Source organism: Ambystoma mexicanum, chromosome 14 (assembly GCF_040938575.1).
Source record: "Ambystoma mexicanum isolate Mex_15411 chromosome 14, UKY_AmexF1_1, whole genome shotgun sequence".
In the NCBI taxonomy this organism is placed as follows: Eukaryota; Metazoa; Chordata; class Amphibia; order Caudata; family Ambystomatidae; genus Ambystoma; species Ambystoma mexicanum.
In genome coordinates, this window is record NC_090940.1 from 542,152,611 (window position 1) to 542,179,354 (window position 26,744).

At 46.9% G+C, this 26,744-nt stretch overlaps 1 protein-coding gene across 1 annotated transcript in view; it reads right to left on the minus strand.

Annotated features, from left to right (window-relative positions):
• Positions 1 to 26,744, minus strand: part of LOC138526940 (cholesterol 24-hydroxylase-like) — a 524,604-nt gene that overhangs the window by 455,708 nt on the left and 42,152 nt on the right. Inside the window, exon 3 of the mRNA XM_069637830.1 lies at positions 3,428 to 3,509. Coding sequence (XP_069493931.1) covers positions 3,428 to 3,509 — 82 coding nt within the window. The remainder of the gene's footprint in view (positions 1 to 3,427; positions 3,510 to 26,744) is intronic.

Genomic DNA, 26,744 nt, shown 5'->3' on the forward strand with positions numbered 1-26,744 from the left:
CCCAGGTAAATTACTGGCGAGAGCTGCAAGGGCAGATAGACCTAGGGAGTGTATTTTATCAATAAGGAATGCTCAAGGGGAAGAAAGATTTGTGTACCTGCAGATAGTTCAGGAATCTTACAAATTCTACAGTCAACTATACTCTTTTCAGACACAGGTCACCCAATTAGAGGTGGACAATTATTTAGAAAAATCAGCATTATATTGGTACACATACAAGGAAAGGGAGTGGCTGTGCCGTCCTTGGTCTGTGGAGGAGATACTATCGGCCATTAGATTTCTGCCATCGGGAAAATCCCCCGGACCAGATGGCTACATGGCCGAATTTTATAAATACTTTGCTGGGAAGCTGGCTCCCCATCTACTTCATGTATATAAACGCAGCCTGGAAGACAGACACTATTGCCTCCCTTGCGGGAGGCGATAGTGGTGGTGCTATTGAAACCGGACAAAGCGGCAGATGAATGCTCCTATCGTCCCATATCCCTTAACAATCAAGATAATAACATTTTAGCCAAAATACTGGCATCCAGGCTGGCACCACTGATACATAATTTGGTGAAAGCTGACCAATCAGGGTTTATTCCAGGGTGCTCTCCCTCATATGGGTTATGTAGGATGTTTGGGCTGCTGTCAATGTTGCAGCAAGACAACGAAGTGGTGGCTGAGCTGTTGGATGCGACAAAGGCATTTGACTCTGTTTAGTGGACGTTTATGTTTGCTATTCTGAGCAGGACCAATTTATATCTCTGGTATCACTTTTGTACACGCTGCGCAATGCTAACGCCAGGGTGAATGAGCAACTCACTCCTGCTATAATGCTGGAAAGAGGTACGAGGCAGGGATGCCACCTGTCCCTACTGCTATTCGGCCTGGCGATAGAGCTATTGATTGAGATGATTAGAGATCGCCACCTACATAAGGGATACAGTGCTGCGAGCATAGAGTAGTTGTATCTCTGTATGCGGACGATATGGTGTTTTTTTGTTCCAGAACCAAAACGTAGCCTCGTTCCGATCATGCAGGACATATTAAGATTTGGCGATTTCTCTGGGCTGAGGATCAATCCAGTGACATCCGTTATTTTCCCATGGAGAAACAGCACCAGACACTACACAGGCGGCTTTGGGTTCAGTGGCAAAGGGACCTTACCAGATATTTGGGGATATATATTACTGGACCCTACTGCCCTATATAAGCATATCTATCACAGAGTGCTGGAGCAGGCTAAATCAACGATGGATAGATGGATGGATCTACCACTTAACTTTTATGGTAGAATCTCTCTGGTAATGATGGTGATCCTGCCGTGGTTTTTATGTGTACCCTGGGTACCACTTGGTGAGTACTTCCCGGACCTATGTTCTGCAATACTGCAATTCATATGGGTGGGGAAACAGGCCAGAATCTCATGGGATGAGTTAGTTGCACCATTAGATGAAGGGGGCGTTACATGACTTGGAAATTTACTATGAAGTTGCACAAGCAGGATTCCTCCTCTACTGGTACGGGGACCGCACAGATATGAGGTATGTCAAAGTGGAGAGGGCACTAGCTGCTCCTTTCCTCCTGAGGGCGATAATCTTGACAGCACCAGGTAGGACGTCTAAAGTGAAGGATATGGAGGAATTTACTTGCAGAGCATGGACACGGATAGAGTGTAAATCCAGAGGTGAGGTCATTTATTCCTCAGAATTACCTGTTAATTATATTGCGGGCATTCCACTGAACAACAAAAAGGGCTATGTGACCTATACAAAACGTGAAGGTGACTTGTTTTCGTGATCTCTTGCCGAATGGTCAGTTCATAACACTGGAAGAAATGCAGAACAGGGGGAGCACACATCTTTGGATTTATTTCTCTACTTCAGATTGCAGAACACTATGAAACGGGCTACTCGACATTCCCTAGAGAACCGGAAGCCCTGACACTAGACAGAATGGTTAAAGCTTCACACCAGGGAGGGGCAGTTTCAGTTAAGTATAGTAAGTGTCTTGGAGACAAAGTGAAAGCCGGAAGATCGCCCCAGGGGGAAATGGGAGGCCTCACTCGGGTGTACGATATCCAGGTAGATATGGAAATACTGTTAATACTGTTCTGGGGAGACGAAACGGGTCGCACTCAATGCAAATTTCAAATTTATATACTTAACATACCTGCATCAATTTTACCACACACCAGCCTCACTACACATATTCTTACCGGAGGTCTCGGACAGGTGTGGGAGATGTGGTGCCACACCGGGTGATTTCTTGCATTTGGCATGGGGTTGCCCGGTAATCTTCTCCTACTGGTAGGGAATCTTCGAAATATTTTGCAACATCCAAAGCCGATAACTGCGCTACTGGGTTACACCAAACATATCCCCAAAAGCACGAGAAAATGAGTGGGCCTGCTCCTGCTTTTAGCCAAAACAATGGTGGCAGAAGGTGTGGGGATGGACCCAGCTTCCCGGTCTGGAGCAGTGGCAGGCGGATGGTTCATACTGTAATGACATGAAGACTCAATACGGTAGACTTATGCACCCCTGCGCCAGACCCAGAGACATATGGGGACTGTGTGTATTTTCGACAACTGTAATCTGTAGGTTGTGTAGTTGCACAGGACCGTATGGTTTGAGCAAGAGTAAAACCGTGGGACTGAGCCTCTGGAACACGATTATCTCATTCCTCTAAAACACAATGACAATGTGCTTTGAGCTATAATGCATACATCTAATGAGACTGTGTAGGAAATGTCTTCTCACTGAGCTGTTCTGTTTCATTTGTATTGTCAAGTAAGTGCCGGCACAAACAAAGGTGGTTGCGGCTTTATAAAAGAAGATTGCCCATGCCAAAATATTGAAATGCCAGTTCATGTAACAATCAAGATGCTATGTACAAAAAAATCAATTTCAGCTTGGCTGTACCCCTAAAACATGGCAATCATGACGCAGAAGTATACAACAGCCGGTCTTCCTAAAATCAAATCAATGGGCCAGTAAAATAACAATAAAAATGATCCTACATGAAGAAATAAAACTGCTAGCTAAATGCAGAGGTCCTTTTAGGTGAGTGTGTCATTTTAAAAGTGAAAAAGGTATAATATTTCTGGCATCCACATCTTCAGGGCAAAAACAGGGCAGACAGCTTATTTAAAAAAAAATCTGCAAGCAAGTTACAGACAATAAAATAATCAAGTACATACTGGTGATCTCTATTATTTGAGGTATGGTTCCAGAAATTCTGTATTGTCCCTTAATTATATTTTCCTCTATTGGTTGGCAGTGCAATGAAATATTGATTTGATTAGTAATGCAACACAGGAAATGGGGAGTTGCTCACTTCATGGTCCAAATATCAAGGGGTGGCCTCAAAACCCATGTGAATGTTGTAGAGGCCGAGACAGACAGGGATGTCCTTTAAAGGATGCGTTACTTTTTCCTACCTTGACTGCTTCTGGGCTTGTAGACAGTATCACAGCAGAATGAATAAAATTGAGCCGTATCACTGGACCATATTTCTCTGACCTAAGAAAATTAAAATACAATAAATTACAGCCTTGATAAAAGCTTGTAAATTGAAATGTGGCGACTGTACCAAGTCTCAAATGAATTTCTGTCAGGGACTTAAGTGCAGGAAATCATTTGCGGTAACATATAGTATAAATCGAAAGAGGAAACCATCTTGCATTTCATGAATCTGGGAACAAATTAAGATTTGAAATATGGCTGTTTAAAAAATAAATGTTTAATGTTACGCGTAACTCCAATAGTGTAGAATTTCAGTTCATGGCTAAACAGTGTGGTATGAAAGTGTTGAGAAGCCAGGAATGAGACACTGGCACAGAGGACTCCTAGTTGTTGCTATAAACAATTATTGAACTGATACAGGGGTTGGAAATGCCTCCCTATCCCTAATCTAGGAGGTTTTTCCCTACCTCAAACAAAAACTAAGGGTCTGTCCTGTGTCAAGATGTCTAAATCAAAAATGTCCTGTGTCCGAAATCCTATCCTAGCCCTCTCATTCTAAGAGTAACTCTTATGTGTTAAGGATAATGTCTTTGGCTTGAAAAGTGCCCAAATGTTCAAGTTCAACAAAAAGTTATAAATCCAGCAAAGGTTCCAAATGGATAATGTTCATAGTTCCAGGGGATGACTCCCTTGCCCAGGTTTCCCTTTTTTACAGCTCAAGGCTCGTTGGTGCCCCGCAGGATGGACATGCATGCTTACCCTGCTGCCCGGAACCCATTCAAGAGGCTCAGTACCCTCTTTTCTCACGGGATACGCTGCTTTTCGGCTCTGTTCCATAGGCAATGGAAACTGCCATGGAAACGGGCTGTTGCCGCTGCTGCAGTTTCCCGCATCGGACCAGGACTACGTTTCCCATTTCACCCGTACCTTGTCCCTGCTGTCTCCAATGGAAATGCAGAGCCTCACTTTGAGTCATACAAAACTCTGTGAAGGATGCGGAACGCTGCTTCCAATTGAAGTGGATTCCGGTGTTTCTAGTGAAGTTCTGTCTTCATTCCTTTCTGATTCCTTTACCAGACCTCCCTTCTGCTTCCAACGGACTGCCTTTGATTACGTCTTTGCTGTATTGAAACGTCCATGTACCAGACATCCCTTTTGCTTCTAACGGACTGCCATTGATTACTTTTTTTCTGTACTGAAACGCCCGTGTAGCAGACCTCCCTTCTGCTTCTAACGGACTGCCATTACTTACATTTATTGCTGTACTGAAACGTCTGTGTACCAGACCTCCTTTTTGCTTCTAACGGAATGCCTTTTGATTATGCTTTTGCGGTCCTGAACCTTTGTGTACCCGATTTCCTGCCTGCTTACACGTTCAGCCTGCGGATCACGCCTTGCTGGAACTACACACAATAGCAAGTACTATCCTACTCTTGTTTGTTGCCTCTTACTGAACTAATTTGCTCCCACCTAATATTCCGTGTTGCAAGGATCTATTGACTGTACCCTTGTGACCCATTATTCTACTCTGCATTTGTGTCTTGGAAGACTCCCAGCTGTTCTTGCACCTTTGGGGACGCTTTGCTGTAACGTGCACCGTCCTGACACTAGTACGCTCCTCGTTCCGTCGGGGTAGACCCTGTACTAACCTTCCCCCTTTGTTATTTTATCCCTTCATTGTGGTTCTATCTTGTTCAATTTACCATTCCATAACAACACAGTAAGAACTCATATAATGTCAATGGATTATTATTATTCCTTCTTCCCCCCCTCCCTCGCCCCCCACTCCTTTATTTTTGTTTTTCTTCTCTCCCAGTAGTCAGGCAGCTAACCTTCCTCTCTTCTATAGGATAATTAGGGCAGGGGTATCTTAGAAGAAGACCAAGACACCACAGTTCAGGTATATCCCAGTCATACCATTTTGTACTTAGTCATTACCATCGCCTAAAGTACTAAACTGTGTTTATTCCTTTGCAGCTGGTGGTCGTAGCGGTGCATGCTCCCGCTCTTTTAAGTGATTGGCCTCCCTTGCCTGTCTAGTTAGATCAGTCTGGGGGCATCTCATTGAAAAGAGTTCTATCCCTCAACAGACAGGAGGCCCTGGTTTAGGTCTAACCAGGGCTCTACAATCAAGTCAGGTTCGGGTCCCCTCGGTATCAACAGGCATTCCATCCGGTGACTGACAGAATTGGAAGCCATGGAGGGTGCAGACCCCTTGACCACCCTGACACAGTTGGTGGCCGATCTCCGATCTAATATGATCACTGCAAACGACGCAATGCGTCAAAGGATGGATAGCCTGCAACAGTTGGCGAGCTCTCAACCTTCGGGAGCCAATGCCTCTGGGGCAACGTCATCCGGTTCTGGCTTGTCCTTCCCAGGCCACGACCAAACGCAAGTTCTCATGGCCATGCAGTTCCCGTTGGCACTGCCCGAACGGTTCTCCGGAGACCCAAAAAAAACCCGGACTTTCATTAATCAGTGCAAACTGCACTTCTTGTGCTGTCCCACGGCATTCCCTAATTCTACCACCAAAGCTGCATTCGTGCTGTCTCTTTTGGGAGGCACAGCTGCCGCATGGGCAAATCCATTATTGGAGACAAACAGTTATATGCTGTATGACTGCGATACTCTCATCACTGCCATAAATAGGGTATTTGATACCCGTTATAGGTCTCAGGCGACAGATTTGGAATTCCTGAGTCTTCGACAAGGCTCCTCCTCCTTGTTCTCTTATCTAACCCGCTTTAACAAACTTGCTGCTGAGACTGACTGGCCGAGGAGAACAAAATCAGGTTTTTTTATAAAGGGCTCTCAGATGAGCTTGAGGACACTCTGGCAACCGCTCCTGTGGCCCCCACTGCCTATGGTGAACTCCTAGATCTGGTTTTACAGATTGACGCCCGTAGAGCCGAACGCAAAGGGGGAAAAAGGACATGTACAACCGGTCCTACCTACACCTGTTTCTGGTCCTCAGGCTTCAACTCCTGAGCCCATGCAGCTAGGGGCTATAAGGGGACCCTTGACACCAGCCCAACGTGAACATCGAAGGACGCACAATTTGTGTATGTATGGTGGTTCAGCGGAACACGTCCTGAAGGATTGCTCCAAAAAAACTGCCAAAAAGGCGGGAAACGCTCAACCCCGGCAGTAGACGGGGTCCCTACGCCGTGTGTATTTTCCTTGGATTCTTCCATTGGCGGTGTTTCTCCTGATACACCTGTTGTCTTCCTGTGGTTTTCTCTCCTTTACCTGAGAAATCATTTCCCGCTTTGGCAATTATTGATTTCGGCGCCACCGGTAACTATATGGATTACGATTATGCCGTCAGCAATGGTGTGCCGGTTATGTCCAAAGATCATCCAGAGGCAGTTCATGCGGTGGATGGCACTTCGCTGCTATCCTGTTTGGTTACGCAGCATACGTCTCTTATTCACATGCAAACCGAGGAAGGACATACAGAGAACCTTTCATTTGATTTGATCAAGGCACCTCAATTCAGGATGATTCTTGGTATTCTTTGGTTGCAGTATCACAATCCAGCAATTGATTGGTCCAGTCAAACCGTGCAGTTTCCATCACAAGTCTGCAAGAGACCTGTTTCAGCAGTATGATGGTTTGTCCAGAATCTTCATCACATGCCATTGTTGCTTCTATGGCTTTCATTGGGCCGTTATGTCCCACTGGGAACAGAGTTTCCCCGATGAGTATTCTGCGTGTCAAGATGTGTTCGACAAAAGGGCGGCTGAACACCTACCCCCCCACAGGCCGTATGATTACCCAATCCCTTTGGTCCTCGATGCCAAGATTCCATTAGGCAGGGTGTATTCCCTCACAGTTCCGGAGGATAAAATCCTGAAGGAATACATTGAAAAAGCCTTGGCCATTGGGTTCATCAGACCATCTAAATCCCCTGCCGCCTCCACCCTCTTCTTTGTCCCCAAGAAGGAGGGTGACCTACGCCCCTGTATTGATTACAGAGCGTTGAACGCAGTGACGGGAAAAAACCAATACCCCCTCCCACTCATCTCCGTTCTTCTCGATCAATTGGAGTCCTCAGCCATATTTACTAAATTGGATCTACGCGGGACATACAACTTCGTGTGCATGAGAGAGGGGGATGAGTGGAAGGCTGCCTTCAAAACACGTTCTGAGTTTTTCGAGTACCTAGTCATGCCCTTCGGGTTGTGCACTTATCAGGCCTTCATAAATGACGTATTTCATGACTATTTAGACCAATTCATGGTGGTCTATCTAGACAACCTATTAATTTATTCACCTTCCAAGGAATCACATGTCGAACATTTCTGTCTAGTACTCCAGAGGCTGAGGGATAACCATCTTTTTGTGAAGGCAGAAAAATGTGTTTTCAATAATACAGATGTTGAATTTTTGGGTTATGACATTACTGATCACGTCATCTGAATGAGCCAGTGCAAGGTCAAGGCTGTCCTCCAGTGGCCGGTACCTGGTTCTATCAAGGCTCTTCAATCTTTCCTGGGCTTCTCTAACTTCCATAGGCGGTTTGTCCACTCTTTTTCTGCGATTTTGGCCCCCTCACGGCTTTCAGTAGCTATAAGAGGCCTTTTCGCTGGAACCCAGAGGCTCAAATGGCTTTTGATACTTTGAAGGCTGCCTTTTCCTCAGCACCGGTTCTACAACACCCTGATCTGCTCCTGCCATTCCTGGTCGAGGCTGATGCCTCCGGTTCCGCAATTGGGGCCGTGTTGTCACAACGCTGTCCCGATTCCGGGGAGATGCATCCCGTGGCTTACTTCTCCAGGAAACTCACACTGTATGAAATTAATTATCGTATCACCGAACGGGAATTGATGGCGATAAAGGAAGCGTTTTCAGAGTGGCGACATCACTTGTTGGGGGCACGCCACCCCATAACAGTGTTTTCTGATCATCGCAGCCTGTGGGTATTTAAATGTATGAAATGCCTTACTGCTCGGCAGGCACGATGGTACCTTTTTTTCCCAGTTCAACTTCCTGATTACATATCGCCTGGCCCGTCTCAACACCTGCGTATGCTTTGTTGCTCTGTCATCAGGGCCGCACAGCCCCACTGCTAGGCCTAATCTTTTGCTGCCGTGTCGGGTGTTGTGTGGCTGCATGCCACAACCTGCACTGCGGTCAATCATCTCAGACTGGGTGTCTACGCACCCTGAAGTGTGCACTTCTCTCCATCTTGATGTGGTACATGGTCTTCCCTATATCCAGGGGTGTCTATTTATTCCTGCGCTTGAGGCTTGTCTTCGTGCCTTGGCTTGGTCTCATGACTCCCTGTTGGCAGCTCTTCTGGGACAGCAGAAAACCCTGGATTTTCTACGTCGTTGGGCATGGTGGCCCGCCATGTCTAGGGATGTCTTGATTATCCGGCCTCCTGTTCGATTTGTGCCCAATGCAAGTCCTCCCGTTCCAGGCCACTCGGTCTCTTACAACCATTGCCTATTCCACACAAGCCTTGGTACATGGTATCTATGGATTTTATCGTGAACCTCCCTCCGGTGGGGGTATAGATACTATATGGGTCGTGATCGACTATTTCACTAAAATAGCCATCTTTGTAACCTGTACTGGTCTTCCCTGGGCTTCCTCCTTAGCAGATCTTTTCTTACAAAAATGTGTTTTGTTTCTTTGGTGTGCCAGCTGTCATTGTGTCCAACCGTGGCCCGCAGTTTATGGCACGCTTTTGGAAGGCCATGACTGCCCCTCTTTGCATTGATGCCAGATATATCACGGCCTACCATCTGCAAACCGATGGGCAGACCGAACGGATTAATGCCACCCTCGAACAGTACCTGAGATGCCTTTGCTTACAATACCAGAAGTCCTGGTTATCTCTGCTCCCTCCTGCAGAGTTTGCTTACAATAACTCAGTCTACTCTGCCTCCGCGGTTTACCTGTTCTTTGCTATGTATGGTCAGAACCCACGTTCTCTGCCTCTGGATCGTGGCCTTCCTGTTGACAATTGGCTGCCCGGGCATGCCTTTGTGACATGGACGCCATTCATTGAGTTGTGCGTTTGCATCTGCTTTGTGCACAGGTCCATGCTAAACGGTTCGCTGACCGTCATCGCACTCCTTCGCCTAACTATCGGGTGGGCTCGAAAGTTTGGCCTGCTCACCGGACCCTCAAGATTCCAGGTAAACGTTCTCTCCTCCCTCGCTTCGTTGGCCCTTTTTCGATCTCGGCCATGATCAATCCGGTCGCGATGCAACTTCGCCTACCTGCTGCCTGGAAGGTGCATCCGGCGTTTCACGTCTCCCTGTTGAAACCTTGTCCCGCAACGGTCCGCCTTACTGTTGTTCCTCCTCCGGGGCTTGTGGAGGGTGAGGATGAATTCGAGGTGGCTGACATTATGGGCTTTCGTTTGTGTAGGGGTCAGCCTTACTACCTGGTCGACTGGAAGGGCCCCAAGGATCGCACATGGGAACCATTGGAGAACATACACTCGGCTGTGTTGTTGCGCCGCTTCCGCGCCGGCAGCAGGTTGCGCCGCCTTTGGGGGTGGATACTGTTACAGCTCAAGGCTTGTTGGTGCCCCGCAGGATGGACATGCATGCTTACTTTGCTGCCCAAAACCCATTCAAGAGGCTCAGTACCCTCTTTTCTCACAGGATATGCTGCTTTTCGGCTCTGTTCCATAGGCAATGGAAACTGCCATCTCACCTGTACCATGTCCCTGCTGTCTCCAATGGGAATGCAGAGCCTCACTCTGAATCAATCAAAACTCTGAGAAGGACGCAGAACGCTGCTTTCAATTGAAGTTGATTCCGGTATTTCCAGTGAATTTCCGTCTTAATTCCTTTCTGATTCCTATTCGTGTACGAGACCTCCCTTCTGCTTCCAACGGACTGCCATTGATTATGTTTTTTCTGTACTGAAATGCCTGTGTACCAGACCTCCCTTCTGCTTCTAACAGACTGCCATTGATTACGTTTTTTCTGTACTGAAACGCCTGTCTACCACACCTCCCTTGTGCTTCTAACAGACTGCCATTGATTACGTTTTTTGCTGTAATGAAACGTCTGTGTACCAGACCTCCTTTCTGCTTCTAACGGGCTGCCTTTTGATTTCGCGTTTGCTTTCCTGAATCTCCGTCTACCTTATTTCTTGCCTGCTTACCCGGTAAGCCTACGGATCACGTCTTGCTGGAACTACACAATAGCAAGTACTATCCTACTCTTGTTTGTTGCCTCTTACTGAACTAATTTGCTCCCACCTAATATTCCGTGATGTAAGGATCTATGACTGTACCCTTGTGACTCACTATTCTACTCTGCATTTGATTCTTGGAGGACTCCCAGCTGTACGTGCACCTTTGGGGACGCTTTGCTGTAAAGTGCACCGTCCCGACACTAGTGCGCCCCTCGTTCCGTCGGGGTAGACCCTGTACTAATCTTCCCCTTTGTTATTTTATCCCTTTGTTGTGGTTCTATCCTGTTCAACTTACCATTCCATAACAACACAGTGAGAACTCATATACTGTCATTGGATTATTATTATTCCTTCTTTCCCCACCCGCCCCCCACTCCTTTATTTTTATTTATCTTCTCTCCCAGTAGGTTGGCAGCTAACCTTCCTCTCTTCTATAGGATAACTAGAGCGGGGGTATCTTAGAAGAAGACCAAGACACCACAGTTCAGGTATATCCCAGTCATACCCTTTTGTACTTAGTCATTACCATCGCCTGAAGTACTAAACCGTGTTTATTCCTTTGCAGCTGGTGGTCGTAGCGGTGCGTGCTCCCGCTCTTTTAAGTGATTGGCCTCCCTTGTCTGTCTAGATAGATCAGCCTGGGGAATATCATTGAAAAGAGTTGTATCCCTCAACAGAGAGGAGGCCCTGGTTTAGGTCTAACCAGGGCTCTACAATCAAGTCAGGTTCGGGTCTCTTCGGTATCAACAGGCATTGCATTTGGTGAGTGAGACCCACCACTCAAACAAAAGTTCAAAAGGATAGCCAAGTTATTTGAGGTTCCAGAGGATATCCCCTTCCTCTTGGTGTTGCAATCCACTCCAGGGGAAATTACTCCCTTACCCAGGTCTTTTCCACATTCAATCTTTTCAAAGTACTACAAATGCAATTCTAAATCCTACGTGCATGAATCTTCCTTGGGAATCTCTTCTCAAAGTACCACAACTTAGATGCGTGTCAGACTCGAACGACACCTGGTATACTCCCCTGACAGGTTCTTTTGTACAACACAACTCTTTATGAGTGCGGATCCCAGATCCGCTCTTCACCTGGTATACTCTCTTACTTGGCAGAGGTGTTGCTAAGAGGGGAGGGACTGAGGGGGCTATAGCCCCAGATCTTTTGGTTGTAGCCCCGGATAGAAGTTCAGGGGCTCCAACCTAAAGGCTTGCCAGCCTCGAGTCCACACAGTCCCGACATTAGTGTAGCCCCAGATCTTTTTCAGACCTAGCAACACCCCTGCTACCAGAACTTTTGTACAACACCACTCTTCATGGGTACGGATCCCAGATCCGCTCTTCGCCTGGTATACTATCTTGCCAGGATGTTATGTTACAACTCTCTATTTCCCTCAGTACAAGGGGGTAGGGGTCTTCCCAGTTCTTCTTATCACTGGCGTATTTATATCTCCCTAAATGCTTGGATTACATAAATCAGTATGTGATGTAAGCCGTAGCGAATTTGCCTCTGTTTACCATTAGTTAAAGCCTTCTCCAGGCCCCCGCACTGGGTCTCCACCTTCCACTGCGGGCTCACCAGTTTTAGGATGGCTCCCTTGGCTTCTCCAACATTGTTCTGGTCCTTCTCTGCTCCCGCTCTCTCTCTCTCCGGCGACACGTTTCTGCGGCTGGTGCTAGTCGGTCCAGCTTCCCTTGCTGGTGTGAGGCTCCTTATTTGCCTCGCGTTTCGCTTCAGCATCTCTCCAGCCTGCAGGAATGCTTCTCCGGTCCAGACGCTGCCTCCCCCATTCTCTGTGCCACTTTTCTGTCTCGCCCACTGCCTTCTGGATTCCCAGCCCGAGCTGGGAAATCTCCACGGTTTTCCCACATCTCTTTGTTCATCTGTCCACCTGACAGCTTGGCTTCCCTGGCTCTAGCTAGCCGGTCTAATCTCTCTGCATTGCTCAGCTATTCCATCTTTGAACTCCCTCTCTGAGGAAGGGAGTTGTTCAGAGCCAATCAGATTTCTCCAACTGCCAGACTGCTGGCTCCGCTTCAGTTGAGCGATCTTCATTCTGATTGCACTCTTCCTCGTGTCAGTTTTTGTCATTAGGTTGTCTACGGAATATTGAAGGACACTGTCATCAGGCTTTTCGGGTTCTTGAAGGGGATTTTCACAATATGCCATCAATGGAGGAGATATCCCTAAAAGGCAAAGTGCAATACCATGCCTCATCTGATAATGCCTCAGCCCTCCAACCCCCCCTGAGGGTCGCCTCTCCTCATGTGATCCTTCCTCGCATACCAACACCCAGGATCAGGTAGCGGCTGCCGTCCCCTGGCCACATAAGGAGAGGCTACCACTGGGAAAGGAGTGATGGCATTATCAGATTAATCACACTGGCATTGTCGATATTGCCCTGAGAATTTCGCAGAATTTAGTAAAAATGTTTTACCACATGTTTGCCTGATCTATGTTTAGCTGTAATGGTGACTGGAAATGTAATATTGGGCTTAACCTAATTTGCCTCCCTGTTAATAAATTAAAAATAATCAAATATAATTTTCAAACTTAAACATTTTTAAAATCAAACACATTTTCCATCCCTATATTGTCTGATAAATATAAATAAAGAATTTGGATGAAAATCTCGGGAGGATAGCTCAGGGGCAACATGCTCGCCTTGGAAGCAAGACGACACAGAGCAACACAGGTTCGAACCCTGGGTCCACACTTAGAAACCTCTGGGTATTAAGCGTATTATAAATGACCTATCATATCATATAAAAGCAAATCGTCAAGCAACCACTCAGTACAGTAGAGCAGCTGATGTTATGTTATGTTAGATAACATCGATGCTCTGCAAAATCACCACCGTAGTCGTTTCACGGTGCTGAGGATTGTGCAGGTGTTGCAAACCTACAGCAAACTGCACTGATGGACCTGGATAGCCTAGAATCCAGGATTCTTTTTTCAGTGCCTCAGTAATTTCGCAAATCCAAGCTTCGGCCCACTCTTCATGATCTTCCATTTCTTCAATCTCTGGTACTAAGATCTTCTTGAACACCAACTGGGCTAGAGGCTGGCTGGGGTTTATGACTGCGGTGGGTTTTCCCAGGGAATAGAAGACTACCATCATCTCCACCTCTATAATCCCAATTGATGACTCCAGCGCCCACATCTAGGATGTGTTTATGGACCAATCCTAATTTAGGAGCAATTTGCTCATATCTGCCTTCGGCTACTTCCACCTTCACACCCGTCTTGACGAGTGCCTTGCCCCAGGGTGTAACTAGCACCTCTTCCTATCCACATCCTGCCTTTTGTGTTCCTCTGGTGGGGACTCTGGCAGTCTTAGTCGAACTATCCTCATCATATCTCTTGGTTGTGAGTGATCTCTGTATCAGTGCTAAACAATCCCACGAGAATGCCATGCGTCACAGATGGCCTCATGAACACACCAATTCTCAAAGAAGGTTCAAGGGTTTTTATTAAAAATGTTAGAAATGGAGTTCACTATGAGCCGTCCCTCGCACTCTCTGCTCCCCTGTGCATTCCCCTCCACAGCCAAGGTGTCCCTAAACCTCAAGGTTTTCACTAAAGAGCAGTAACCCCTACTATCTAAAAATGGACATTCTAATCGTAAAGGTCTAAAGCCAAACGTTGCACCTGTCTAACTCACTCTGGGATTTCCTAGATGGATCCTATGCAGGTGGGTTAAGTGCCTTCTAATTACCCAGGCGCCACTTATCCTTCCCTCTCACACCCTTGTAATAATTTTCCTGAGTATTTCTCTCTAGTTTATTCCTCCTACTCTTCTCCCAGTTCTTCCTCCAACCGTCTCTCCCTCTTCAGTCCCTCCAATGGTCCTCTCTCACTCTCTACCCCCACTAGGATCTGAGGATCTCTTTCTCAGGTGGCCAGGGCAAAATCATCGCCTTTGGATCTAGACCCTGGGGGTGCACCAGTGCATGAGGATCACCTAGGAAAGGGGTCTTCGGGGAGTGGAGGTGGGACAGCCAATGGTGAGAACCGGTATTCCTTCCTTTACCATACCCATGACCCCTCATATTTCATATGATCCTCCTTTGTCCCAACTCCCCACCCCTCTTTTCTACACAAGCAATGGGCCGACGAAGAGGGTGACTGAGAATAACAATGCTAACTCGTACATATTGCAATTGGACATGTCCCGCTAATGGGGTCAGGAAAAGTCAGGCACTTGACTCTAAGTGCACACATCTGATACCAAGTAGCTCTCCTCACACAGATTAAAGGTAGAACATAGAGACACACTCTGAGCAAGGTGGAACACGAGTAAGAGCAGAACCTTCCGGGCAAAGGCAAACCTACTGGCGGAGATCAACGGACCGAGGGACGAGAGCCACGGGTAGAGAACGCAGGAGTTCCCTGCAGGAGGTCGTTGCCTCCAAAAGGCTGTGAAAGCCACAGGGAGGAGGCCAAATCCCAAACAAGAAGGCTGCATTGTGCTTTAAGGATGCCAGCGACCCTTCCGGGTGAATGGCAAAGTTGGGGAGGCGAGACCAAGCCTGTGGTACTAACCTTGACTCGTAAACTGGAAGAGAGTAAAGACAAGAAAGAAGCGCATACAGGCGGTGAGTTGGCAAGGGACATGAGAGACTGTATCTGCTAAAGAAAGATTGAAGTGGCAACATTATATCGCACAGTTGAAGGCTGCACACGTGTGGGTGAGACACGAAGAAAGGCAGACCTACAAATGAACCTTGAAGTAACGATAGATGAAAAGTCAGCAATACTGAGTAACAGAGTGGTCCGGCAAAGGAAGTAGCCTACTCGAATGTCTGTGTGGAAGGTGAAAAGTTTGTAGTGATAAAGTGAATGAACTGAAAAAGCAAGGTGATCAAAATTAACCGAGAGAAGGGGAAAATAAAAAGGTGAATGTTGAACTTTGATGCATAAGACAGGGAACTACCCAGACCAGGAAGCACTGGGGCAAATAGCATAAGAGTGTGAGTTGAAAGCTGGATAGTCAAAGTGGTCCTGCAGAGGTCTGTAGAAAAATCCATGCACATTCGAAAGTCTTCGACATCAGGAAATGGTCCGAGTCCAACTGAGGGAGACCATAAGTGTAATAAGTTAGGGGAACGGGATCCCTAAAGGAAGTGAATTAAGCTTGGGGAAGGGAACCCATGCAAGTGTTTGTTTTGCTGTGCAAGGTCTGAGCCTGACAGAGGGAGACCAATGTGAACTTTTGCTTTAAGAGGTATGAGCCCGACAGAGGGAGACCAACATCCAGTTTAAGGTGAACTGTCTTTTGAAAATTGGAAAGTAAGACTTTAACTATAACGTGGAAGGCCTGGCGGCCTTGATCCACGTTTTGAACTGCCTTTGTGTTAAGAATCTGAGCCAGAGTGTGTCATCATGCCTACAGGGACCGCCTTACTCCGTGCTGTCCAGGGCGGGGAGGAGAGTTGGCTCAGCCACATTTATTCTTTATATTTGAACACTGACATTCATTTGTATACATATTCTCCTTTTCACACTTTTTGTACAAGATATAGAGCAGGCATTAGGTTTTCTTGGTATAGGCTTTTTTGATTTGACAGACTCAACTAGGACTGTTTTATTTATTATTTGATGGTTGAGACTACTCCCATCCTAGCTATAGTCAAAAGTAGGAGTTTCTCCAACCCCATTGAAAATTCAATAAAGGTTTTACAAATTGGACCTTTTTTGTCAGTGTCATACTTGTGATACCATGCCTCCCTTACAGTTCCCTATGATCTATTATTTACTACTCTCTCCTCCCACTAGTCTCCACGCCGCTCTCACACTGATTAGCTCCCATGCCCTGCTTTATCCTCTGCTTCCCTCCTGATTGGCATCCTGTTTCAGCAGGTTACACGGGCCAACCGCTGCCTTTCTTCTGCCCCCGGTCCGGGTTACAACTATCAGTAAGTATGAAACAGTTGTTAAGACCCGTCCCTTTTCGTAAATGAGTCCACCAGCTCCTTTCAATGGCGGCCCTACCACCTACCATCATTAGCTGTTCACTGGTTCGTCAAAGACAAGGTAAGGTTGATCCCTGTGACACTGCACCATTTCTAAGAGCTGAATTGCATCAAACCCTTTGATGACGTGTAGATCGTGAGGAATCGAAGACCGGGTGGAGGAAAAAGCAGTTTGCAGACAAAAACCTCCAGCCTGGTGAAAGTCTTCTCGGATGAAGAGGATCAAGAGAGAGATGTTTCAGAGCATCCTGGATCCTTGTTGGGAAGTAGCACAGTGGAAAACAGTCACAGTGTGAAGATTTCCAAGGATCCAAGGAATAGCAAACCCAATGAAGTGGCATGAGGTTAGCTTGGGAGGATAGCTCAGTGGCAACGTGCTCACCTTGGAAGCAAGACGATACGGAGCAAGACAGGTTTGATCCCCGGGTCCGCCCTTAGAAACCTCTGGGTATTAAGCGCGTTATAAATAACCTATCATGTAATATCATGGACACGGAACCCCAGGATGGGAAGAGGGAAGGATTTGGAGAATGGAGGCAAACAGAGTGGAAGGAAATCAAATAGAGGAGTCTGAAGGAAGGAAAATGAATTAATAAGGGGACAGAGCCAGGGCGAGGACTCACTTGAGAATACAGGCAGCGTCCGGTCAGAGGAAACACAGAGCATTGAGACGTGAAGGGTTTTCTCCACCGAGGCTCCTCATTTCCATTACGCTCATGATGCCGGCGTGATGGCTCTACAGGAAGGACAGGCACCTGACCGTCATCCCATACGACCAAGGAAAGCCGCAGCATCGTGACAGCATGCCCCCAGCCCAGGCCAGCAGGTCTGTGTTTGGCAGGGTAAAGTCAATGGAATTGGCAGAGAAGATGAGTAAGAGATACGTTACTAGCAGGCTAACCAGGACCTATCATCAGGACTGTCACCCTTCCATTCGATGAGGTACTGGGGTCGACCCAATCTATCACATATGCCTTGTACCTTCTATTCGGGTCAAGACCAGGTGTTAATCTGAAACGGGAGAGGCGATGTCTGAGTGGGAAAACAAATTTAAGTGAAGCATTTCATTAGAGATACATGGAAGCTAGGGTGTATTCTCTTCCGAGAAGGATGCAGAGGCAGACTGTAAGTCAGTGTTGATCTTGGCCAGGACAGTAAAAGGACCAAAATACTGGGTTCAAGGTTGGTTACTAATAGATGAGTTGGTAAGTATTTGGAGGCTAACCAAACTTCCTCCCCTATGTAGCACACCGACTCCTGCGAATGACGACCATCTGCTTTCCTCTTCTGCATTTGCCTGGTTTCCTGTGAAAGTTCTATGGCCTTTACACGTGTCTGGACAGAGAGTACCATATCATTCTTCGCAGCGCTGAATGGAAATGCTCGGGGATGGTAACCATGAGTGTAAAAAGAATGGACTATTAAGTAAGGATTCAGGTCTACTGTAGTTATAGATAAATTCTGCTAGTGGCAACAGAGCATGCCAATTGTCTTGGGGGGCTGAAGCGTAGTACCAGAGGTATTGTTTTAGTGTTTGTTTGATTGAGTCACTCTGTCGCACCATTAGACTGAGGATAAATACCTGACGATAGGTTTCTTTTTCTCCCCTGGGATATACTGGATGTTGAATTCATATTGGGCAAATAAAGAAAACAGCTGGTTGGCCCCTCTGCTGTTTATGTAGTTGTTGAAGGACTTCTATGTTTCTGTGATCCATTTGCAATTCAAATGGATGTCTGGCCCTTAAAAGATGATATCTCCATTCTTAACAGGAACATTTAATGGCCAACAATTTTCACTGAGTAGTTTCTTTTTTTCATTAGTGAGAGGACCTCTCATAGTTCCCATTTGCATCAGTTCAACCCCCACAGGGGTGGACAATGGTTGCACTTTGAGCAGTTATGAGGCACAGGAAATTCAGAGGTAGGAGTACGGTTCTTCTTTATGTCTCCTCTACTCTACTGTAGACGGAATTAGAGTTGTAGCACCAAGGTAACTAACTCATTCAATGGAGCAGGTCAGAAACTCTGGCTAGTTCATCTCTAAGTTCCTCAGAGAGCCCACGTCGGAATAATGGGAATTGGGCTTCTTCTTGCCATGTTGTTTCATTGGGTAATTGCTTGAACTTCATTATATGAGATAACATATCCTGAGTACCTTGTCAGAGATCCAGTAAGGACTCTTGTGAGGTCTGTCTTCGTATGGCCTGTTTAAAGTATGTCAAGAAGCCATCAATATTGTCCAGAAGATGACTTTTGGTAGTAGCCAGGGTGTATCCCATGCCAAGTCGTTCTCGATAGGGTTGGATATATATATCCTACTTTGGATTGGTCGGTAAGAAAGGTTTGTGGTCGAAATGTATATTGTATCTTACAGGCATCTTTAAACATCTGCATCTTCTTAGGTGTGCTATCAAATGGGCCCATGCCAACAGGGGGTGAAGGTACTTCAGTATGGAAGGCAAATCTAGCAGCGAGGAGTTTTTGCAGTACAGCTTCAGCTTTTAAACACCAGCCTCACCTGTTCCCTGGTTCGTCAGGGAGACATGAAGCAGTAAGGACGGTCCCTCTAGGACTCCACAATGTCTCACAGGTGAATTGGAAAAACACTCTGATGACAAGTGGAGACCCTGAGGAATCAAAGAACGGGTAAAGAAAAAAGCAGTTAGCAGAACAAACCTCCATCCTGGTGAACGTCTTCTCGGATGTAGAGGATGAAGAGAGAGCAGTTTCAGAGCATCCTGGTTCCTTGTTGGGAAGTAGCTCAGTGGAAAACAGTCGAGGTATGAAGACGAGGGAGGATCCAAGGAATAGGAAGCACAATGAAGAAGTGAAGGCACGACCAGCAACCCCAGGACGGGGAGCCAGGAAAGGAATTGGAGTACAGAGGCAAAACAGAGTGGAAGGAAGTCAAAGGGAGGAGGCCAAAGGAAAAAAATGGAATCAATAAGAGGATAAAGCAAGGGCAAGGAATCACTTGAGAGTGCAGGCAGCGTCCGCTTGGAGGAAACACGGAGCGTTGAGACGCAAAGCGAATTCTCTGCCAAGGCTCTTTTTCCTGGTAGCTCTGTGTATGCTGAGCGTTGATGCATCATTGCGCTCATAACACCAGCGCGATGCACGAACAGGAAGGGCAGGTGCCTGACCTTCGTCCCTTACAACCAAGGATAGGCGCTGCAATGGTGCACTGTGACAGGCCTGCCATGAACAAAGTCATTGTTCGAGTTCTTGTCTGCATAGGATGGAGCCTCCGCAGTGCCGGTTTGACTGGCACAGCTTTCCACTGCTTCCTCGCTCTCTGCCTCTCTCCATGGGCAGCTGTCTGCTGCAAGGACTCCTGATAAGTGTAGTCCTACAGGAGTAAGAGAAACTACTGGCCAATATCGTACACAATGGGTATGGTTTGAATGATAGTGGTACTTGACATTTGCAGCCATGCCCAGGTAGAAGGGAAGAAGGCAAACCCACAGCCTGCCATGGGGACACGAAAGGCCCTAGTGAAGGCGCAGTATGCCTCGTACCCAAGGTTGAGCGGAGTGCCCATCCCCTCCTAACAGGGTTAGGTGTCTGACCCAGTGACATAGCATTACTGTTTAAAAAAAAGAAATACACATAAGAAAACAACTTCTCTCTTGTTTAGTCTCCCAATAATGGTGTGTGTTCTCTCCTGCTTGTCTGTAGTTTGCTACTTATTTTAAAATGACATGCATTTAATCTAGCACTATTTAAGCATTAGAACCCACTGTGAAGACATCCTGAAGCAAGACAACAGATTCAAAGTTCAAAATAAAATGGTTTATTAAATCAAATTTCAGGATGGTACGCCTCACTTGCCCACGAAAGTCTCAAGATTACCTTTCCCAAATTCAAGGCAGTATAGTTCCACACAATCCTCGGGGTTCTCTTTCCCAAGTTCAAGGCAATGCAGTTCCACACAATCCTCTGGGTTCCATTCCTCAAGTTTCAGGCAAAGCAGTTCAAAAGAAAAGGGTCTTGAGGCTCGTCCTCAAGATAGCATTTGCGATTCCTCTAGTCTCAGGGTTCCCTTGCCCAAGACTTCAACGTAGCAACTTGTCTCTGGGTTCCCTTCCCCAAGTTAAGGCAACACAGTTCAAAAGGAAAGGGTCTTGAGGCTCGCCATCAAGATAGCGTTTGCGATTCCTCTAGTCTCAGGGTTCCCTTGCCCAAGACTTCAACGTAGCAACTTGTCTCTGGGTTCCCTTCCCCAAGTTAAGGCAACACAGTTCAAAAGGAAAGGGTCTTGAGGCTCGCCATCAAGACAGCGTTTGCAATTCCTCAAGCATCAGGGTTCCCTTCCCCAAGACTTTAACGTAACAATTGGTATTTGTTTCCGTCTTTCAAAGTTCAACACAACTCTAGGTCAACCTGACCCTCCTTCTGGATTGCATCATCAGTTTGCTTACAGTGCTCCTTCTTGGTTTGTTTCACAATGTCTTTGGCTTTCACAATTCAGGACTGCCTGGTCTAGGTGCAGTTTTCAGACCACACATGGCAGGTTGTGCAACCAGGAACTCTAGACTCTTCAGCCCACACAGGTGCTTTTTAATCTTGCCTGGCTCCTCTTTGTCAGCCTCTTGGCTATATGTGCAGGTTCACACTCTCCTGGGATTTCCTGGCTAGCCTCTCGGCTGTGCCACATATCTCTTGCCAGTCTTTGGCCTTGTCGCACTGTATCCATTCATAAAGTTCACTTTGTGGTGGTCTTGTTCATGCCCCACCTTTCTGTCGCACTCTTCCTCACTTGCGCTATTTTCCAGAGGTTGCTTTCAAATGGGCACTTTCCCTTTGAACTTTTATCAACTATTAGCTTTGCCCTTAAAGTTTCATTCAATTTGATATTCAATATGCGTAATTTCGCTTTGTTTCAATTTTTCATTCAGTTTGGTATTCAATGCGTACGATTTAAAAGTTACTTCGAGTTTTAATTCAGTTGGGATTCAATATATGTCATACACCACTTTGATACTCATGCGTAGCCCCTAGAAGCGCCCCTGGTTCTTAGCAACATTTCCTCAACTCACTGGTCCTCAGCGTTCCTACTTTGACAGGTTGCAGGTGTAGACCTTTAATTGGGCTTTCCTGACCATAATTAAAGGGACATGCCTGACCTTCAAAGTACTCTGCAGGCATTTTCTTTGTCCCAGTACTAGAGAGGTGAAATGAGGTTTTAGTGTTCATTACTCTGTCGCCTCTTCCTTGTCCCAGTACTGTCAGAGGTGGTAAAATGTGGGGAAATGAGGGGAGAGATTTTTCAGTAGCCTATAAAAGCCAGGGGATGGTTGGGTTGGTCTTCAATGGGGAAAGGGAATGCCATGTCTCATCTGTTGGAACCTCACTCCCAATTCCCAAGGACCCTCTACCCAGGTGATCCTCCCTCGCTTCTCCACCCCCAGTGTCGGGATCCAAAAGCGATGGCTTTTCCCTGGCCACCTGAGCAGAGGATCCAAGGGGAGTAGAAGCGAGGCAACCCATAGGTTTCGGTTTATGTGATTTTTCCGACCCAAATTTCAGAGTGGTACATTTCATTGCAACCATAATACCGAAAAACACAGAATGTGTTTTTCTTTTGATTTGTGGGGTTCCCCTCCAAAGCCCTCCTTTTTTCTACCCCTATAACGCCACCCCAAACTCCTCTCGACTCATTTTAACCCCTTATGTACTTCGGTGAAATGTACCACTCTATTTTGTTTTCGGTAAAATTACTGGGTACCATAGATTTCTCACACCGTACAAAGTGGTCTATTGTGTGGTAAAGGACTACCACCCAAGTCAGTGGTCCCAAACCAAAGGTGAGGTCCTGTAACAAGGGCAAAGGTCACCTACCATACATTTACTTTATTTTATTTATTTGAATATTTGAGTAACGCCCAGACCCACAGGTATCAAAGCGTTTGTACAAGGTAGTAACAGAGTAAAAACACTTTACAGATCTTTAAGTTAGTAAGAAGTAGTGCGGGCACAGTAGGAGACAGTTCATGCTTAAAGTGTTAGTCATACTTATTGAATAACCAACAGTCGCTTGAATGCTGGGTAGGAAGGCTCATTTCTTAAGTGTGGAGGTAAGGAGTTCCGCAGGTGCTAGTTGTGGTGCTGAAACTAACTCCTCCTGCTCTGGCTAGTTTAAAGCGTGGAACAGGTAGGGTAAGCAGGTCTGAGGAGCGACAGTGCTGTTTTCTTGTGATGCAATGGTTCAAGTATATGGGGGCTTCATTGTAGATGCTACAGTGCGCTGTAGTCAAGGTTTTGAAGTAAGTAAATCTGTGCTTTTATTGGTAGCCAATGGACTTCTCGTCAAGTTGCAGAAATGTGGTCTGATTTGCAGAGGCCTAGAGCCACCCGGAGGACTTTGTTTTGAAGCAACTGTAGCTTGGCTAGATTGGAAGTGGATGTTCCCTTGAATAGGGCATTACCATAGTTCCGTTTGCTCAGGAGAGCATGAGGCAGTTGGTGGGGCTCAGGAATTGTCTCCTTGATGGGATAAGTTTGGCGCTGTGGGAGGTTGAAGATTCCAGAGCACTGACATGCCTCGTCATGGTTAATTGCGCATCAAGGTAGACCCCCAGGGTTTTGGCATGTTTGAGGATAGGAATAATAGAGCCATCAATAGTGAAGGAGGCATAAGAGGAGTTGAAGGGCTTTGAGGAGAGAGGGTGAGCCTACAATGAGTAACTATGTCTTCTCATCATTGAGGCAGAAGATATGGGTAGCCATCCAAAACTGGATGATGCAGAAGACTTTGTTAATGGTGTTAGAGTCATTAGTGTATTTGCCAGAAAGGGGGATGAGAATTTGCGTGTCATCCGTAAAGTTGGTGTCGGTGATACCTAGGGTGTCAAGTATATCAAAAGAGGGGTTTAGTGTAGGTGTTGTAGAGGGTCGGGGAAAGGCAAGAGCCTCGGCTGAGTGGTTGTCAATGAAAACTCTGGAGGTACGGTCACTTAGGAAGGATTTGATCCATCGGACTGCCTCAGGTAAGAAGTGGAAGATCCCTGAAAGGTTTTGGCAGAGTAGGTTGTGGTCCACGAGATCAAATGCAGCAGAGATGTCTAGGAAGAGTAGAATGGAAGCCCTGCCAGCATCTCTAATGCAATCAGGTTGCATTTTTAGATCTATAAGGGCCGTGTCAGTACCGCATTTCGGTCGCAAGCCAGATTGTCTGACACTAAGGAGAGAGTGTTGTACTAGGAGTTACTGCCATTGTAAGTAATCAACGCGGTCTAGGATTTTGAGCAGGAAGGGTACTGTAGTAATGGGCCTATAGTTGCTAGGTACTGTTAGGTCCAGGGAGTTTTTATTTTTTAGTAAGGGGGTGACCCATGCTGCTTTTAATAGCAGTGGGTATTTCGCATGAATTGAATAAGGAGTTAACTAATTCTTTGATGATGGGGGCAAGGCTGGGGGCGCAGAGCTTTATGATGTTGGCAGGGCAGCCATCTCCTTTGCAGTTGGAGGGTTTGAGCGCCTGGATGCTATTCAGAACAGATGCTTGGGATACAAGTTGAAAGGACAAGCTAGGGACTGGCTCTGGAGCGGAGGTGGGAGGGGTAGAATTGGGAAGTATTATGATGGACCAGTGCATAAGAAGTTTGTCAGCCAGTAGGGCTTTCTTAGTCATTATTTTGTTATAGAGTAGATTGATGTTGGTAGTTAGTGCAATTTGTATAAAGGTGCAGCACGCTGTGTCAGGCTGAACTGAGGAGGTTTGAGCACAAGGGTTTTCTAATTCGTGCAAGATGGCGAAGAGTTCCTTGGTGTTGGAGCTTGCGTTGTTAATTCTGTTGTCATAGGAGGCAGCTTTCATTGCAAACATTGCAGTCTTGTAGGTCTTGGAAGTGGTGGTGAGTAGGGAGACATTCTTGAGGGTGGGTGTTTGTTGTGTAGATGCTCAATTACTATTTTCTGTCTGCGGAGAAGAACTAGTTCATCTGTGAACCAGTATATTAGTGGGTTTAAAAGGTTTCAGAGATTTGTTTTTGAAGGGAGCATGTTGATCTAGCATGACTAGGAGGCTGTTGTGGTAGTGGTTGGCGAGAGCCACATGGCTCTTGCAGTCGGGAGGCGTGTTTCAATGAGAGTGACCCAGGTGGATTTAAGAGGTTCATGAGTGAGCTTCTGAGTGCTTCTCGCTAGGATTTGGATGGATGCTGGTCGGGTGTTGTTGTTCGGGGGGGGGTTTGAGTGATGTAGTTAAAATTCAATCAGATGGTGATCAGACTATGGGACTGGGCTGATGAGAGATGTGCCGATGGTTGCGCTGGTTGTAAGTATCCAGTCAAGGGTGCCTCCTATCATGTGGGTAGGGCCAGAGACAAGTTGTGAGAAGTTCATGTCGTGGAGGGCTTGGACCGCTGTGGTAGCTTTATGATCAGTGGGATCATTCAAACTCAGATTGAAGTTACCTAAAGTTATTCATTTGGTGGCTGGTTTGAGGAAGGGTGTTATGAGAAGGGGGGATTTCAGAGTCAGGGGAGCTGGAGACATTAGGTTGACGGTAGAGCAGGAGAATGTTGAAAGATGTCTGGGGATTAGTCTTAAGTTTAAGTAATAGCGTTTCATATCCTTCAGTACGAGGCATAGGAAGGGAGTGGATATGGAGGTCAGATTTGTAGATGACGCAGACTCTGCCACCAATGACGTTGGCACGGTCGGTTCTGTGGATCGAGTAGTTGGGGCGGTGTGGAATAGCAATGCTGAGCATAGGGCCCGAGGCACTATGTAGCCAAGATTCAGTAATGGCTAGTAGGTGAATTTGGTTGTCGATGATGAGGTCATGAGCTTCTATAGCATGGGCTGATGTTGATATGGGCACAATTAAGGGGTCTGTTCTGGGCATTAGGAGGCAATGGTTTGGCATGTGGACTCCTGGTTGGGGAAAGGTTTTTGAGAGGTGGTGGTTGCGAAGTCTGGCTGGATAGGCTAAGCAGTCTGAGGTTGGCTGTGATTGGGTAGGAAAGTTGTTGGAGTTGTTGGAGATCAATTGGGTGATGGGCTGTTCTAGAGCTCAGGTTGTGTAACCTTAGGGCTACTGAGGGGGGAGAAGTAGTGATCATGTGTTTAGGTCTGGGGGATGTGTTTAGGTCTGGGGGTGTAAGTCTTTTGAGGGATAAAGCAGGTGGACATGCTTGGGTAGCATGGGTGGCAGGGCACTCATGGGCTTAGGTAGCGCAGGAGGCAGGGCACTCGTGGGTCTAGGAAGCGCAAGAGGCAGGGCACTTTTGGACGTGGGTAGCATGGGTGGAAGGGCACTAATGAGCATGGGTAGTGCAGGTGGCAGAGTACTCGTGGGCTTAGGCAGCATGGGTGCAATGTGATATTAAGGGCACTTTGGCGCAGTGCGGTTGCTTCACTGTAATTCAATTTAGTTTCTGTGGGGCCATAGGCAGAAGCTCCACAACCGTCACAACCGCCCGCAGCCTATGTTGCCAGCCCTAAACTTTAGACTTCTTATGTTGAGGAACAAGCGCTGGGATTCCAGTCCTTTTCTGCCTCTTGTTTGTGCTTTTCACTCATGAGTTTAGGTAGCGCAGGTGGCAGGGCACTTGTGGGCTTGGGTAGAGCAGGTGGTACGGCACTCGTGGGCTTGGGGAGCGTGGGAGGCCAGGAACTCGATTTAAGGCAGATAGGTTGCAGGCGCCAGTGCTGCGTAGTGGGCTTGAGTTATTTGCAGGCTTGGACAGGAGGTAGATTGGGCACGGCGAGCTTGCGTAAAGGTGGGGGGGAGTGGGGAGTGTTAGACTGAGATAAGGGCTTAGCACAGGGCAGGAACAAGGAGGGCCTGATATGTGGGTCTGTGGGCATATATCTCCTGTACCAGTGAAGGTGGTCAGGGCTGTGGGGGGTACAAAGAGTCCCCAGAGGAGATGAGCAGAGCAGGTGGGCCACAAGCAGAGGCTAACATGTTGCTGGGGCGCATATTTTGTATTGGGTGAAACACCCATTAAATAATCCTGGGTTGAGGCACACAGAACATTGTAATCAGAAGGGGCATACAAGGCAGTGCCATCAGGCAAAACACGTAATACTTTGTAGTCAGGTAGGGCATATTTCAAGCTGGCATATGGAGCAGCATACATAGCAGTGTCGAGAGGCCCTGGTATCCAGGGAGGGACGCATCACTTTGTAGTGAAGTAAAG